The 14161-nt window shown below is 52.4% G+C and overlaps 1 protein-coding gene across 2 annotated transcripts; it reads right to left on the reverse strand.

Moving 5' to 3' along the window:
• Positions 1–90: 90 nt before the first annotated feature.
• TNFRSF1A (TNF receptor superfamily member 1A) lies at positions 91–12954 on the reverse strand. 2 transcript variants are annotated; one of them, XM_080914680.1, is made up of 10 exons: positions 12637–12954; positions 5335–5488; positions 5025–5153; positions 4615–4764; positions 4322–4400; positions 2030–2106; positions 1785–1898; positions 1475–1503; positions 1019–1298; positions 91–922 (listed from the first exon to the last, which is right to left on the reverse strand). In XM_080914680.1, exons 1-10 carry the CDS (start codon positions 12673–12675, stop codon positions 615–617), a joined length of 1359 nt encoding a protein of 452 aa, XP_080770806.1. In that variant the 5' UTR covers positions 12676–12954; the 3' UTR covers positions 91–614. The 2 variants fall into 2 exon arrangements, with proteins under 2 accessions (XP_080770806.1, XP_080770805.1); XM_080914679.1 differs by having other exon boundaries at positions 1785–1901.
• Positions 12955–14161: the final 1207 nt, after the last annotated feature.

A 14161-nucleotide genomic window follows, 5' to 3' on the forward strand; every position in this document is an offset into this window, starting at 1 on the left:
TGGCAGGATGGCTGGACTTTTGCGCGTCGCTTTTCAGGTGCGGGGCTTTGCCCAGCCTCTATCCACATACCACTCTTTCCAAGGTCAGAAGTCATTTTAAAACCTTTAGTGTATTTACAAGAGTCGAGGGCTCCAGCCGGAGAGCCTACGGTTCCGTGCTTGCCCCTACCTTTAGACAGTTCAACTGTTCGTCCATTAGTGTGATAGAATCGATATGAAGATCGCGAAGATCGCTTATGTACTGTGAAAAAGGCCCAGAAACCAACTGAGGAGGCCCCGAGAAGCTTTGCTTGGGCCCTGGGCATCCCAAGTAGGCATCAGATATATTGTGCCTTTCCTCCACAATCACCTGTTCGGGGCTTTTGGCACCCTCAGCTGGCTGGGAGCAGATGGCACATCTCCCTGCCAGGCATAAATGGTTGGCTCAGGCAGTCCTCGGAGGCTGAGAAAAAGCTATGTACACCAAGTCGGTATCGCCAAGGAAGTGACTGCCAGCTAGAGCCTGCCCCATCGAGACCCTTGCCTCCTTTGCACTTAAAGAGGAGGTCCACAGGAAAGCAGGGCATCTAGCAAGGGGGTCCTTCAAGCCTCTCTCCTGAGGTGGGGATGTGGCCTTATCGCGGGAGGCGGGTCGTGGACGAGGAGGCGGGGCTTTTCAGAGCCTCCTCGATGTTCTCCAGACAGCCACTCAGGTTCATGTTGCAAAGCACGCGGCCCAGTACGTCCAGCGTGGCCTCGTGGCGTGGCGTGCGGCGCCGCCAGGCTTCCAGCATGCTGTACTGAGCCTCGCGCAGGCAGCGGCCGTTCTGCAGCTCCAGCCGCTCGATCTCGTGCTCGCTCAGCCCCAGGAGCCGCATGAACTCCCTCCAGCGCGTCGGAGGCACGCCATCCACCACAGCATACAGCATCGCAGGGTCTGCAGCTGGGGACAAGGACAGTGCACCTCCAGCAGCAGCCCTACCTTTGCGCCCTCCACCCTGCCGGACTCCCTCCCGGAGTAAATGCCCCCAGCACGAACCCAGCTCACTGTCAGGACGTTGCGGGTGGGCGGAGTCTTCCCATTTCGGGACCGGGGTGGAGACCGGTACGTAAAGGAGAGGGTCAGCACCCTGCGTTGGGACCACCTCTCTTACAGGTGGCACGAAGTTGTGCCAGTTACTAGGACCGAAGATGGGGCTTATGGGGCTACTGTAGACAGGAGGACTAAAGCCTGGGGTGGAGGGGAAGCCCAGAGTGGGGTTGAAGGCTGGGGTAGGGGCTTGAGTTAGGTGCTTAGTAACAATTCCTTCAACCTCCCCCTGAAAGAAAGAAAGCATAGCATTAGTAGGGGAACAAAAGGACTCCCTTCTGGCGCTTTATTCTTTACACGGGTGGGGATAGAGGATCTTAGGGAGCCCACCACCCTCGTTCCAAGTAATTTGGGTATCGGGCGTTGGAAGAAGTAGTCGGGGAAGTTGGAGTCGCTTCTTCTCACCTCTTTGACTGGAGCTGAATCCCTACAAACTGAGACAAAAGAAAAAAAAGGTATCATGAATTTCACTTCCCTTTCGATGCTCCACCCTGGCCTTGGGGACTTGTGGTGTCATGCCTCAGGGTCTATGTGGCCCCAGGGAGAATTACTAATATCAGTATGGCTTTCCTCCCACCATCCGGGCACCCCCGCAGCCTCCCTAGAGTTCTTAGCCATGAACAGAGACGCCACCCCTCATCTCCCTCCATCTTGCCCACCCGACCACCTCCCGGTATTTCCACCAACACCCTTGATCCCCAGAATCCACACTCACTGATGGAGTAGACCTTGGGCTTCCACCGGGGATATCGGCATATTAAACTGATGAAAATGAAGGATAAGAGGCAAAGACCTAGGAAGATAACCAGGGGCAACAGCACCGCAGTACCTGCTGGCAAAACAGAGGATGCTCAGTGGGAGGCAGCGGCAGAGGTGTGGGGGAGGGGAGGATGGAGGGAGGCCGTGGAGTCAGCTAGCCAGCTAGCTGGTGAGCATGGGCACCGAGCCACTCCCCCTCACCTGAGTCCCTGGGGTTTGTGACATTTGCAGTTGGAGGTGGTAGACACTGCTTCATACACTCCTGATTTCTCTTGCAGCTGAAAGAAGAGGTGGCACAGGTGAGTAGGGAGGCCGCCTGAAGTTCTTTGCTTTGCAGAAGTTTCGCGAGCTCGTCACGTGATGGAATTTAACCCGCCTTGAGAGCTGATGCTGAAGGGATCCTGGGCAGGCTATGCTGATAGCCGGGAGCAGAAGTGGATGCATGTGACCAAAGGATCGGTTCACAGATCACCCATGGCTACATAGCAAGGCCAGGGTCAGCCTGAGCAACGTGCGACCCTGTCCAGAAAGACAACAGAGAGGAAAGGAAGAGGAAAGGGAGGGAGAGGGCAGCCATCTTGATTTTAAAAGAGCCATTGTCACACATGGCAGCTCACAACCATCTGTAACTCCAGTTCCAGGGTATCTAATGCCTTCTTCTGGCTTCCGAGGGTGCCAAGCATGTACACAGTGCACATGTATGTGTGCCGGCAAGACACTCATACACATAAAATAAAAATAAATGATTTGTCAAGTATTTTTTAAATGCCAGACATGGCAGCACATCCCAGTGGTCAAGAGGCTAAAACGGGCAGATCTCTAGGAGTTCAAGGCCAGCCTGATCTACCTAGTGAGTCCCGGGCCAGCCAAGTGAGATGCTGAGTAAAGACAAACAAACAAACAAAATGGTAGAAAGGCCGAGGTTATTATGGCTCCATGGTAGAACATTTGAATATCACCCAAAAAGCCCTGATTCAACAAATCAATATTTTAAAAATAAATTCTAAAAGGCACGTATAGTCAAGAGTAAAAATTCCACTCCAGCCATTGACGAGTGACATGACAGAAACAAGGCAATCCACTTTCCTGGCCCAGCATCTCACGGAGCTCACGACACCTCCTCCTGGGATTCAGTACTTAGCCCTGACTGTGTCATGGCAGATGGCAGCTGTGGGCAGACTGGTTTGATCATTGTGTTTGCCAGTGGGGCTGTAGCACCAAGAGGCCCAGGGTATGGATCTGAAATGTCCTGCTAGATCCTTGTGTACTGGGACGTGGGGACTAGTAAAAGTTAGGTCCCTGGGGGCTTGCTTTTGACTCCACACCCTTCCTCTCGGCCTTCCAGCTGCTACAATGTGAGCTACTTTGTTTCCATGGAATGCTCGGATCATGATGCCCTGCCTCAGCACCGGCTCAGAAGCAGCTATGCCAAATACCTGAATGAAACCAGGAGCCAAATTAAGCCGGTCTTTGCTTTAAGCTGGCCCAGAAAGAGGACTCATACAAGAAGCTGGATGGCTTTCTATCCAATGGTCATGCTGCTTTACAGCAGTTGGAGATGAGGTTCACAAGGCATGAGAGGTTTTAGGATGTCTATCACTGGGGCACAGGGAAAACTACACTGGGGGCGGAGGAACATGAGTTCTCAGCAGAAATCTGCAAACAGTGAAAGGTTCTGTCTACTTCATAAGGTCAGGGTGGAACACATGGGATTGGGTACATGAGCTCTTTTGAGAAGAAACTGAGTGGGGGAAAAAAATAGAAAGTAGATATCTTTGGTTCAGACAGTTTTATAGATTGTTGGTCTAGCTGTCTGTTTTGGGAAGCCAACCCAGAGCCTCCGATATGCTAGGCCAGTGCTCTACCATTGAGCCACACTTCCACCCCAACTCTCCTTACCCTAAAGGTTAAGAAACATTAGGTGTGGAGATGTAAGAACTTGCCCAAGGTTGCAGAGCCAGGAAATGGGTAGGTTGGGATTTAACCCCAGGTCAGTTCAACTATGAGAGTCTCAAGAGTTTCTTCTCTGGAAGCAAATGTATAAGAGCAGCCCATACGGAACCACAGGAATGAGGAAGTCTGTCAGGGAGGCTGGGAAGGAATCGCCAGGAGTAGAGTGATAAACCTAAGAGGCACCAGAGTACGGTTGAGAACGGCGTGCTCATATCTAACTGCCCCGCACTGAAGAAGCACGCACGCTGTGGCATGTGTGTGGCGGTCAGGGGATGACTTTGTGGAGCTGATGTTCTCTCCTTTCACCTTTGCACAGGTGCTAGAGATTGAACTCGGGTCGCCAGGCGTTTTGCTGCAAGCGCTTTACCCGCTCAACCCCCTTGCCTATCCGCTAACATCCTGGAGAAAGAGAGAGGGCTGTCTGACATCCTGTGGTGTCTTCTCATCCGGTTGTAGGGTACCCCCTTTAATCCTGCTCGGGGCCTTTCAGCCACAGCTGTTCATCCACCCCTGGTCCCCAGGCATTTGACACATACTCACTGGTTGCAAGAGACACACTCATTTCCGCTTAGAAAGAATCCTGCGTGGCAGGTGCACACCGTGTTCTGCTTCTCCGTACCTGTGAGAAGACAGTAAGACTAAGAGTGTGTCTGGAGTCTGAGGGTCAAAGGGATGGAGAAGGGAGTGATTCAGGTACCACACAGGAGCTCATACCCACAGAGGACAGAACAGGGAGTAGAGAAGCTGTCTCCTCATAGGGAGGGAGGGCAGAGGAGGGGAGCAGGATACTCCCGAGGAGGGGACAGCCCTGGACTTGGGTGAGTGTTACTCACAGGAAATTGTCACAGTGCCATTGAAGCAGGGGCTGCAGTCCACACACCGAAAGTGTGTCTCACTCAAGAAGTGTTGGAATTGGTTCTCCTTACAGCCACATACGGTGTCCTTGTCAGCTCTGCAAGGAGAAATCTCCACCTGCAACATTTCTGACGAGGGCAGGAAATGGCATATAAGTCTCACATTGCTTTTCCCACACAAACCTTGACACCCCAGCACTGCCACAAGCATTTGTCTCTGTAACACAGACACTCCTATGCACACAGGCCCAGGCACGTATGTGCCTACATGTTCCCGCCACACCCATGAGCAGATTTAAAATCCCGACCCCTCGTAAACACCCACCGACACACATACATGTTCACATGACTTCCCACACCATGCACCCCTGCCCAGTCCCAAGCCTTGCCTTTCCGACATGTCTTGCAACTGAGACACTGTCTGACGTGGTTCTGAGAAGCCGTAAAGGTGCCTTCATCACACTCCCTGCAGACCGTTTCCCGCCCTGGGCTTGGACAGTCACTCACCAAGTAAGTTCCTGTGGATGGGGACAGGATTAGGCTGTTAGAAGAGAGCAGAAGGCCAAAACCCAAGTCAGGGGAGTGTGGGATGGGGGGGAGATCAGAAAAATAAGGGGACTCCCAGGGACCAAGGTCCAGGAACATTAGAAACAAGCAAAAGCAACCTCGAGAGGATTCTCTGCTCCCACTGTCTCCTACCTTTGTGGCACTTGGTACAACAGATGGAATCATTTTTAGGATGAGCATACTTTCCCTGGGGACACAAACTATCCCTCTTCTCCCGGTCACCAAGAGAAGGGACCAGTCCAGTGACCCCTGATGGGTGTATCCCCACCAGCAAAGCCAGGAGCACCTGAGGGAACAATCAGAAAGAGGAAATACTGTCAGGGGTGGGGCCTTAGAAGGCAGCAACAAACTGAACACACACACACACACACACACACACACACACACACACACACACCGTCAAGTTCACATCTCCCCTGAGGAACATCCTCCCCAGAAGGTGGCCACTGTACAGTCTAGTATTTCCCAGGTCCCTGGTGGTTCTGCATGCTAGCATTTGTTTCTACAACTGAGCAATTAGATCTCAGGCCCCAGCTGCATTCTATCCTGTTCAGTTCACAACGCTGACCACAGGAAAGCTGGTCAAGGAGTGTTTCGCTTGTTTGCAGGTCTGAGGGTGGAGCTCCAGGTCTCACACAGAAGCACTGAGGTGCCCTCTGCCCCACAAAGAAATGTAGCCAGAAGTCCAGGCTGCTTCCGTGATAGCGCGTTTTCCCCACAGACAGTCCGGCAGCTTGTTGGGCATTTCTGTGTCGGGTTTGGGTTTCACACCCTGCCTGTCTGTGGACACTTCCTAGAGGTGAGCCATTTAGGATCTGCAGACCTCTCTGGATTCCATTACAGTGATTTAAAAGGCACTACACGAGGGTGAGGGGATGGGGGGAAAGAAGCAAGGTGTAGGGAGGACTGTCATGAAGATGGTTCAGGAAAGCGCCTACTGTGCGACATGGGAACCTGAGATCAATCTCCGTCACCTACATTAAAAGCCAGGCACAGCAGCATGGGTTTATAATCCCAATGATGGAGCGAAGCCAGAGAGAGAGAAAGAGAGAGAGAGATTCTGTCTCAAAACACAACGTAAATGGTATCTTAGGAAAACACCTGAGGTTGACCTCTGGCCGCCATGCACACTAACACACCCAGATATGAACACGCATATTGGATGATGCGCTTCCAAGCACCATTCCTGGATTAAAAACAAGGAAGAACTTTCTGTGCATGATCTGTGTGCACTCGAGTACAGGGAGCAGAGAGGGACCTGGGAATGAAACCAAGGACCCCGCAGAGCCCCAAGCTACAGGCTCAAGATTTCAAAATATTTGTTTCAAGTCTTAACTCTACAACCTGCCCTCACATCCATGCCTTTCACAGCTAAACTTACACTACAGCTCAGGTTGACAAGACGAACGAGGGAGAGGGAAGGCAGGCGACAAGAGTTAGGTTTGAGCAAAGACAAGGGGGTCATGTACTAGAGTCAACCAGAGCCTGGTGATCTGGCTCAAGATGACCAGCAAAATCAGGAGTTGCAGATATGCCAGGAGTCCCAAAGCAGGGCTTTCTAGAAGGCTGGTTTTATAATCTTGAGGAAGCTCCTAGCAACCAAACAGTTCTCCTGTACTGTAAATAGCGTCAGTGTGAAGAGTGCAAAGCCCTCTTAGCTTCAGTTTAGACCTCACTCTTTGATCTCTCTCAGCTTTGGGTTTCCCTCAGCCTTCCTTTCCCCCCCTTCTCCCTCCCCACCCATGCTGAGCCCCTTTATGTCAAGATAATGGAGGTCTTCAAGAGAGATGCAGGAGAAACCGACCAATCAGATCACATTCAGGAGAGACTTAAGCACCCATGGCCACCCATGCTGCCTCTGGGGGCCTTGCAACCTCCACAGCTCTTTTGGAAGGAGGCTGCCAGGTTGTACCCTGTCAGCTGCTGTTACTAGAAGTGCTACCTCATCAACAGCAGCTGCACGGGGTCAGGAAACCTGTGCCTCAGCCATAGACTCGAGAAGCCACATACAGAAGCCCACCAGCAATCTCTCAGGCAGGGGTGTGCCCCCCCACACCACATCACCCCACCCCACAACACACACACACACAGGCTTCCAGGGTGACAGGAAGGGTTAGTTATGATAAGAACTTCCCAATCATGAAAGTGTGGTTCCTTTCCCGAAGAAGAAATGCTTGGAGCACCTAAGGTCAATGGTACTTTCAACCCCATCAGAGAACCTGAAGCAAAGCCAACAGGTCAGGCAGTGTCAGGAAGAGGTAGAGGTGGGCTCTAGGCCAAGAATGGCCTTGGAGGGAGCATCTCAACCAGTGATGGATGAGCCTCCAGAGAAGGGGCCTGGTTTCTCTGGTCACGTGTCCCTCCCTTGCCAGAACTCTTGGGGTTAAGTCAAATCCGGGAAAGGGAAATCTCTTCCCAGCAGCTCCGCCCCAGTGACTCAGGTCAGGGAGGGAGGAGAGCTAGAACAGTGGACAGGGAACTGCAGCTTCCCCCAGCTCTTCAAGGGCTGTGAGTCAGCACAAAAGCCAATCAGCAAGTGGAACCCCATCTACTCCCTCCATGGTGCATAGTGTGTGTGTGTGTCTGTCTGTCTGTCTGTGTCCTCCCCCTTCATCTCCACTCAGAGCCCTTTTCCTTAAAACAGTCAGGAATGAACCCCTGCCCCACTGGGCTCGGATTTCAGATTTCAGGGAAATGCCTCCCTCTTCCATCCCATCCCAAAGGAAAGTCTTCCTGACCCCTGGCTTCCCTGTCAGGTCAGTAGGCTCCTCCCAGAGGACCAGCCTCCTCAATCTCCAACATCCTTCCTTTAGACTGGAGACCTTTGATTCTTCCTCAAAGTTAAACAACATGTCTTCAGCAGATAAAGCCAATCTCAGGATCCCTGCCTCCCTGGGCTTTCTCGACAGCCCCCTGACGCTCCCCAGTTCCAACAGGAATCAAACCCAGGCTGCCCTTCCACCCTAGTTCCCCACATTCCCATAGCCTGTCTGGTTCTAGCCAGTTGTTGCAGTGGGTTTGGGAGCTCCCTAGACAATACTTAAGAAACAGGGCCAGTTCTGAGGCTTTAATAGCCACTCCCCAAGCCAAGTAGCCATGGAGTAAAACCCACGGCCCTCTTAAGGTTAGAGGAGATGGAGGGAGTTGGGCATTAATCCAGGCACTAAAGAGGCAGAAGCAGGCTGACCACTGGGTTCAAGGTCTGGTCTACAGAGTAAGTTCCAGGACAGCCAAGGCTACACAGAGAAACCCTGTCTCAACAGCAAAAGAAGAAACCGAAGATATAGAACGGGCACAGAACCAGCACTCTTATCTCACAAGCTCCAGGGATTCCAAGGCTCTCTGGTTCTTTCTTATCTTTTTTTTTTCCTTAAAGATTTATTTATTTACTATGTATAGTGTTTTGCCTGCATGTATGCCTGCAGGCCAGCAGAGGGCACCAGATCTCATTATAGATGGTTGTGAGCCACTATTTGGTAGCTGGGAATTGAACTCAGGACCTCTGGAAGAGCAGTCAGTGCTCTTGACCTCTGATCCAACTCTCCAGTTCCCACTGATTCTCTCAATAGGCACTATGTATAGGTACCCTATTAGCAGTTGCATTATGGGGCAAAGAAACCAGGGTAGCCAGGTCCAATGTCCTGGCCCAAACCTAAATGCCTTTGCCTGGAGCAGAGGAGGGGCAGGAAGCCTGAGGAGAGATGGCTGAGAAGGTGGCAAGGCATCTCTCTAACTACTCCTCAGCTTCCCCCTAGGGAGGCCTTAAGGTGTGACTTCCTGTGCAGGGGCTGCTGTATAGGGCAGAGAAGCTGAAATGGACCCTGTGGTCAAACTTGACCCAGCCACCTTTTGGGGACCCACTCATCCGCCACATCAACGTGCTCAATTACATTAAAATGCACTTGTTCCACTTAATGTCAAGACCTACGTAGTGAGGTGCTCTTCGGTGTGGCGCCCTCTGAGAGCGCTGCCACAGCCCTACCTCCCACCCACGAAGCCCTCCATTGATGATTCATGTTTCCCCACCCCAGTTCCTCGGATACCCAGTCACCTGTTCATGTCAAGTAACTCGAACTGGAACTGCCCGTATCTACTCCGGGCTCTTATCAGAAGCTATAGTTATCTCAAATGAGTAGATACAATCTGCCCAGACAGACCACAAACCCTATGAGCTAAGAGATCAGAGCATGTCTCGGTCACATTGCCCAGGGCCAGGCCTGCAGACCAGAGGGACACACTGAGGTGCCTACCATTCAGACGGAGCCGGTGATACATTTAAGGATGTCGGGAAGCAGCAACGCCCCCCCCCCCCCATTGCAGCTGGAATGAGCTAGAAGAAAGACTGAGAACTGTGGCTCCAGTCAGCACAACCACACTTCCACTTAGCCAGTCGCCGACCTACTTAACCTGCCCCTAGTTGAGCTCACCAGACTCCTTACCTAACCCTAACCACCAGCTTCTTGGTACTGATGCTGCAAATTCTGCAACAGCCCTGAGAGTCATCTGCCAGTCCTTCTCCTGGAATCTCTCCACCACTTACCCCACACCTGGAGCATTGATATTTGCAACTGCCTTCCTCCTTCCTACTCCACAGTGTTGTCTCGGGGCCTCACTATGTGGCTCAAGCTGACATCAACCTTCTGGTTCAAGGGCTGTGCCTGTCTCAAACCTTCGCAGGGGCTGAGGCTACCTACATAGTTTCTTATCTACACTCAGGCTTCAACTTGTACCACTGGGGTGTGAATCTTCCTTTGCACCTCCAGGGCCTGGCTTCAAACAACGTTTCCATGGATAAATCCTTCCGTGAGCACATGCATACGTCTGAGAAACTCACTGTTATTTGGAACACAGTCTGGCCAGACTGCTTGGAGAATAGCAAAGGAAAAAAAGGAAGGAGAGAGAGAGAGAGAGGAGGAGGAGGAGGAGAAGGAGGAAGGAGGAAAGAAGAAAGAGAGGGAAGGAAGGAGAGAGGAAGGAAAACAGGTCCCCACCTAGATCCTTAAGCATGACTTTATTTCTTTTTGGTCTTTGTCAGGACACGGTCTCTATAATCCAGGCTGGCCTCTAGCTCCCCAAATAGCCAAAACTGGCCTTGAACTGAGTTCCTGCCTCCATCTCCCAAGTTCCAGGGTAACAGGTATATGCCACCTTGATTGGTTTAAGGTTCTTTTTTACACACTCCAGAGTGCCCGTTCTCTCTGTCACATTCCTCAACATGGCCACTCCACCCCCCAGCTGAGGTGTTCAGCTCCCAGAACCACCACCTCCAACACAGAGTCTCGTCTCTCCATTCCCCCAACCCAGGCTCCCAACTCCGACGTCAGTTCCAAGTCCTCTTTTCTACGCAACATTCCCCTCGTTCTCATCTGACCAATCTCGTGTTCTTTAATTGATTAGACATTAGTCAAAGGTCAAAGTCTCCTTTCCAGGACCTGGATGGGTGCTGGAGATGAGACACAGCTCACACTTTCAAGAGCTCTCTGTGAGCCAAAGATAACACACTATGAGCCTTGGGGCCTTTGCCGGCAAGCTCAGCCCAGCAAGACAGGCAAAGGCCATTAAGCAAGAAGACAGTTGGCCTATAGCCCAACCTCCTCCCCCAGCTCTGCCTCCAGGACAGCACATCACAAGGCCTTGGAACATCTTTTTCTCCAGAGTCTTCTAAAGTCATTTCACTCCTGCATTTAGACTCTTCTAAAATGCCAACGTCTTCTTGGCCTTGCCACATCCCTGCCGCGTCCACTGCAGCCTCATGACCTCAGTGCCTCACACCTCACACCTCACAGGCACTATGCTCTGTTCTGACATAGGCAGTGGACCGCCCTATGTAGACTCCACCAGCCTTCCGTGTCCCTTGTCTTCAGGTTCTGCTTTCATTCACAGCATCCCGTCACCACCTGGGCCTCCACAACTGGATCAGGATCTCCCCTCTCCCTAGCCCGGCCATTGCACGGCATCGTCTGTGTCAGACACGAACAGCCACTGAATAGTGACTGACGAATAACACTACTAGAGATGAGAAAAGAGAAGCCAAGCGGTCACCGAGTCCTTTCTGTTTGTGGCACACTATTCCCCTTTGGGACCATCAACTTGAACTCAGTTCATTCACCTTCTAATCCTAGCGCCTGAAGTTGGGCCTAGCAGAGCAGCTGATTAATCAACTGAATAAATATTCAACACACACCCATCTACCCAATCTTAAAATAACAACTACGAGGGGCTGATCACCGAAGACGTTTTGGAAAGAAACAAAAGCGTAGGGGAGTCACACCACATGCCCGAGTTCATGCAGGTAAGGGTGCTGGGCTGAGCCCTAAATCCAGGTGATCTACCCCTAAGGAGAAAAGAATTAAGTGGATGGGAGAGCTGGGGCATAGCCAGAAGGGGCAGTCTTGACAAGTCCTGAGGTGGGACTGGGAGGCAGGAGAGAGAGAAGGGAGGTGAGACCAGGCAGACTGGATTGGTGCAGGGTTCTGGGAACACTGCTTTAGATTGGGACCTAGAGAAAGGGAAGGGACGGACATAAGGCGGCTCATAAGGAGGCTCTGGAGACTGACCGGAAGAGAAGGAAGAGAGAAAGGGGATGGAGAAGAAGGCAGGTCTCAGGGATAATGCTGGGCCAGGGAGAGGCAGGACCCAGAGACACCGTGCTGGTGGGTACAGCCCACTCAGACAGCCAGGGAGCCCCCACCCCGCCCCCGGAGGATGCACACAATATGATTATGGGCACACAGAAACCAAGGGAACATGAACACAAGGCTGAGGCCAGAGAAAAGGACATTTTCCAGTGACGAGAACATGCTGCTACCAACTTCCCCAATCGGAACTGTGGAATTGGAAACCTTGAGATTGACTTTTGGTTCTGTGGGGGAGGGAGCCAGAGGATACACCGCCTAGGTAAAGAAGTATTAGCTACTTGAGAAAGGTCCGGCCAGTGGAGACCCCTTGTCTGAAAGCAGAAATTGAGGCCGAAGGGCAAAGACAGTCTCAGGGAGAAGTCGGGACCGGAAGGCGACCCAGCTTTGTCCAGTTTCTGGTCCACTCCCAAGAACGCTATCCCAAACTTGTCCCGCCAACAGATGTCCTTCTGCTCAGTCTTCCGACACCCTGCCCCACGCTGTCCAACCTCTGCCAGAGAAAGCGGGCTGTTCCTTCTAATTCCACTAAATGAGCAGTTGGCATCGCCACAACCCAACACAGGCCAGGACCTCGACTGTCAGGCCCCAGGTTTCCCAGCTTGGCTTGCCGAATTCTCTCCCTCTCAAGATTTCTCCCTTCCACGTCTCAGGGCGGCCCCAGGTGAGGCACAGCAAACCTGGGGGGCCAACTGAAGCACAGAAGTCCCTGCCCCCATCCCTACCCCTAGTACAAGCCTACTCCCGCCAGGCCGCGCCTGGCTAGCAGCCCACCCTTCCCTCCTGTCTCCCATCTCACCAGTGACAGCAGCAGGCCAGGCACGGTGGGGAGACCCATGTCCGGCCGGCAGTGGCCTCTCACTCCCCCATTGGGGCTGGGGACAGGGTAGCAGTTGGCAACGCTGGTGAATGAAGTAAGACGATCGGACCAGGTGGCCCGGGTGACGGCAGCCTGAACCTCGGGTTAGAGAAGCTGGAAGTCAGAGGTAGGTAGAGATCAGGGTACGGTCCTCCAGGACCTCGTACCCAGTAAGCCGGATCATGAGCCAGAGTTCGGAAAACTCGGAGAAAACTAAAGCTGAGGGGAGAGAGGAGGTAGGAGGGGAAGGGAGAGTGGCGGGGGTGGTGTTGCAAGAGCGGGACCGGAAGAGCCTGGGGAGAGGCGAGGGAGGAGGGAGGAGGGAACTAGGAGGAGTGAGTAGAGGGCCAAGGTTCTTTAACGCTTTGTAGCCCGGGTCCTACAGCTTGGCGCCCCAAACCCACTTAACAGCACTTAAGAGTTCGGGAGTCCACAGAATTCCAGTTCCGACCCCTCTTTTTTTTAAGTGGGTGAAGTTAGACAGGTGGATTAACCCCTCCGAGCCTGTTGTCAAATTCACCCATCTCGTGGATATTGCCGTATCTGGTGCTCACTGTTCATTGGCGCCCTCTCCCTCCAGAGTTCCCCCTCATCTCATTTTCTTGAAGGTTTATCCAGTCAGCTCAACCCGGGAGGGAAACCAAATGTATTTTTCTACCCTGCCTGGGCCCTGACCCTCGGCCCCTCCCACTGCCTCTCTCATCGTTCTCTTCCAGGCAGGTCCCCCAGCTGCCCGCCCTGGTTCGGCCACCAACGGGCAAAGGGGTGTCAGACAGCCCCCTCCTAAGCCTTGGTTGTCTCCCCAGTTATTAATTTGAAGTGAAAATGCTTGTCTTGACATAGGGAAAGAGAAGTCATGAGTATTCAGGAGGCTCCGTAGGTGAATGCTTCAGGTTGTAAAGGATTGCCCAGGGCTGGGTCCCAAACATTTGTCTTGTTTGAAATAGGGGTTCATTTAGCCCAAGCCGGCTGGCCTCAGACTCACTATCTAGCTGAGGCTGGCCTTGTACTTCCAATCTTCTCACATCCTCCTAGATGCTGAGATTACAGATATTCTGATGCGTCCGTTGGGACTGACCCCAAAGATCACATTCAGGGGTTATGCCACATTCAGGGGTGAGAAAAAAGCCACAGGACTCTGCACACTGGGAGGCAGAGAATCAGGCTCCTATTTCACTGTTTTCTCCACCCCTTTGAGTAAGGCCTTACCTTCTTTTTTTTTAAGGATTTATTTATTTTTTTATATATGTATACACTGTGGCTTTCTTCAGACACACCAGAAGAGGTCAGCGAATCTCATTACAGATGGTTGTGAGCCACCATGTGGTTGCTGGGATTTGAACTCAGGACCTCTGGAAGAGCAGTCAGTGCTCTTAACCTGAGCCATCTCCCCAGCCCAAGACCTTACCTTCTGATAGCCACACCTTACTAGGGATGGACACCTCCTGCCAGCCTCTCGTGGGCA

Source organism: Micromys minutus (genome assembly GCF_963924665.1).
Source record: "Micromys minutus genome assembly, chromosome: 3".
Classification (NCBI taxonomy): domain Eukaryota; kingdom Metazoa; phylum Chordata; class Mammalia; order Rodentia; family Muridae; genus Micromys; species Micromys minutus.

Bases quoted from the DNA above. Each gene is read 5' to 3' on its own strand.
- TNFRSF1A (XM_080914679.1), bottom strand. From the start codon at position 12,675: ATGGGTCTCCCCACCGTGCCTGGCCTGCTGCTGTCACTG. The intron at 5,154-5,334 runs GTAGGAGACAGT...CCCCATCCACAG, and splicing joins TTGTACCAAGTGCCACAAAG to GAACTTACTTGGTGAGTGAC. The intron at 2,107-4,321 runs GTGAGTATGTGT...CTCTTCTTTCAG, and splicing joins GAGTGTGTCTCTTGCAACCA to CTGCAAGAGAAATCAGGAGT.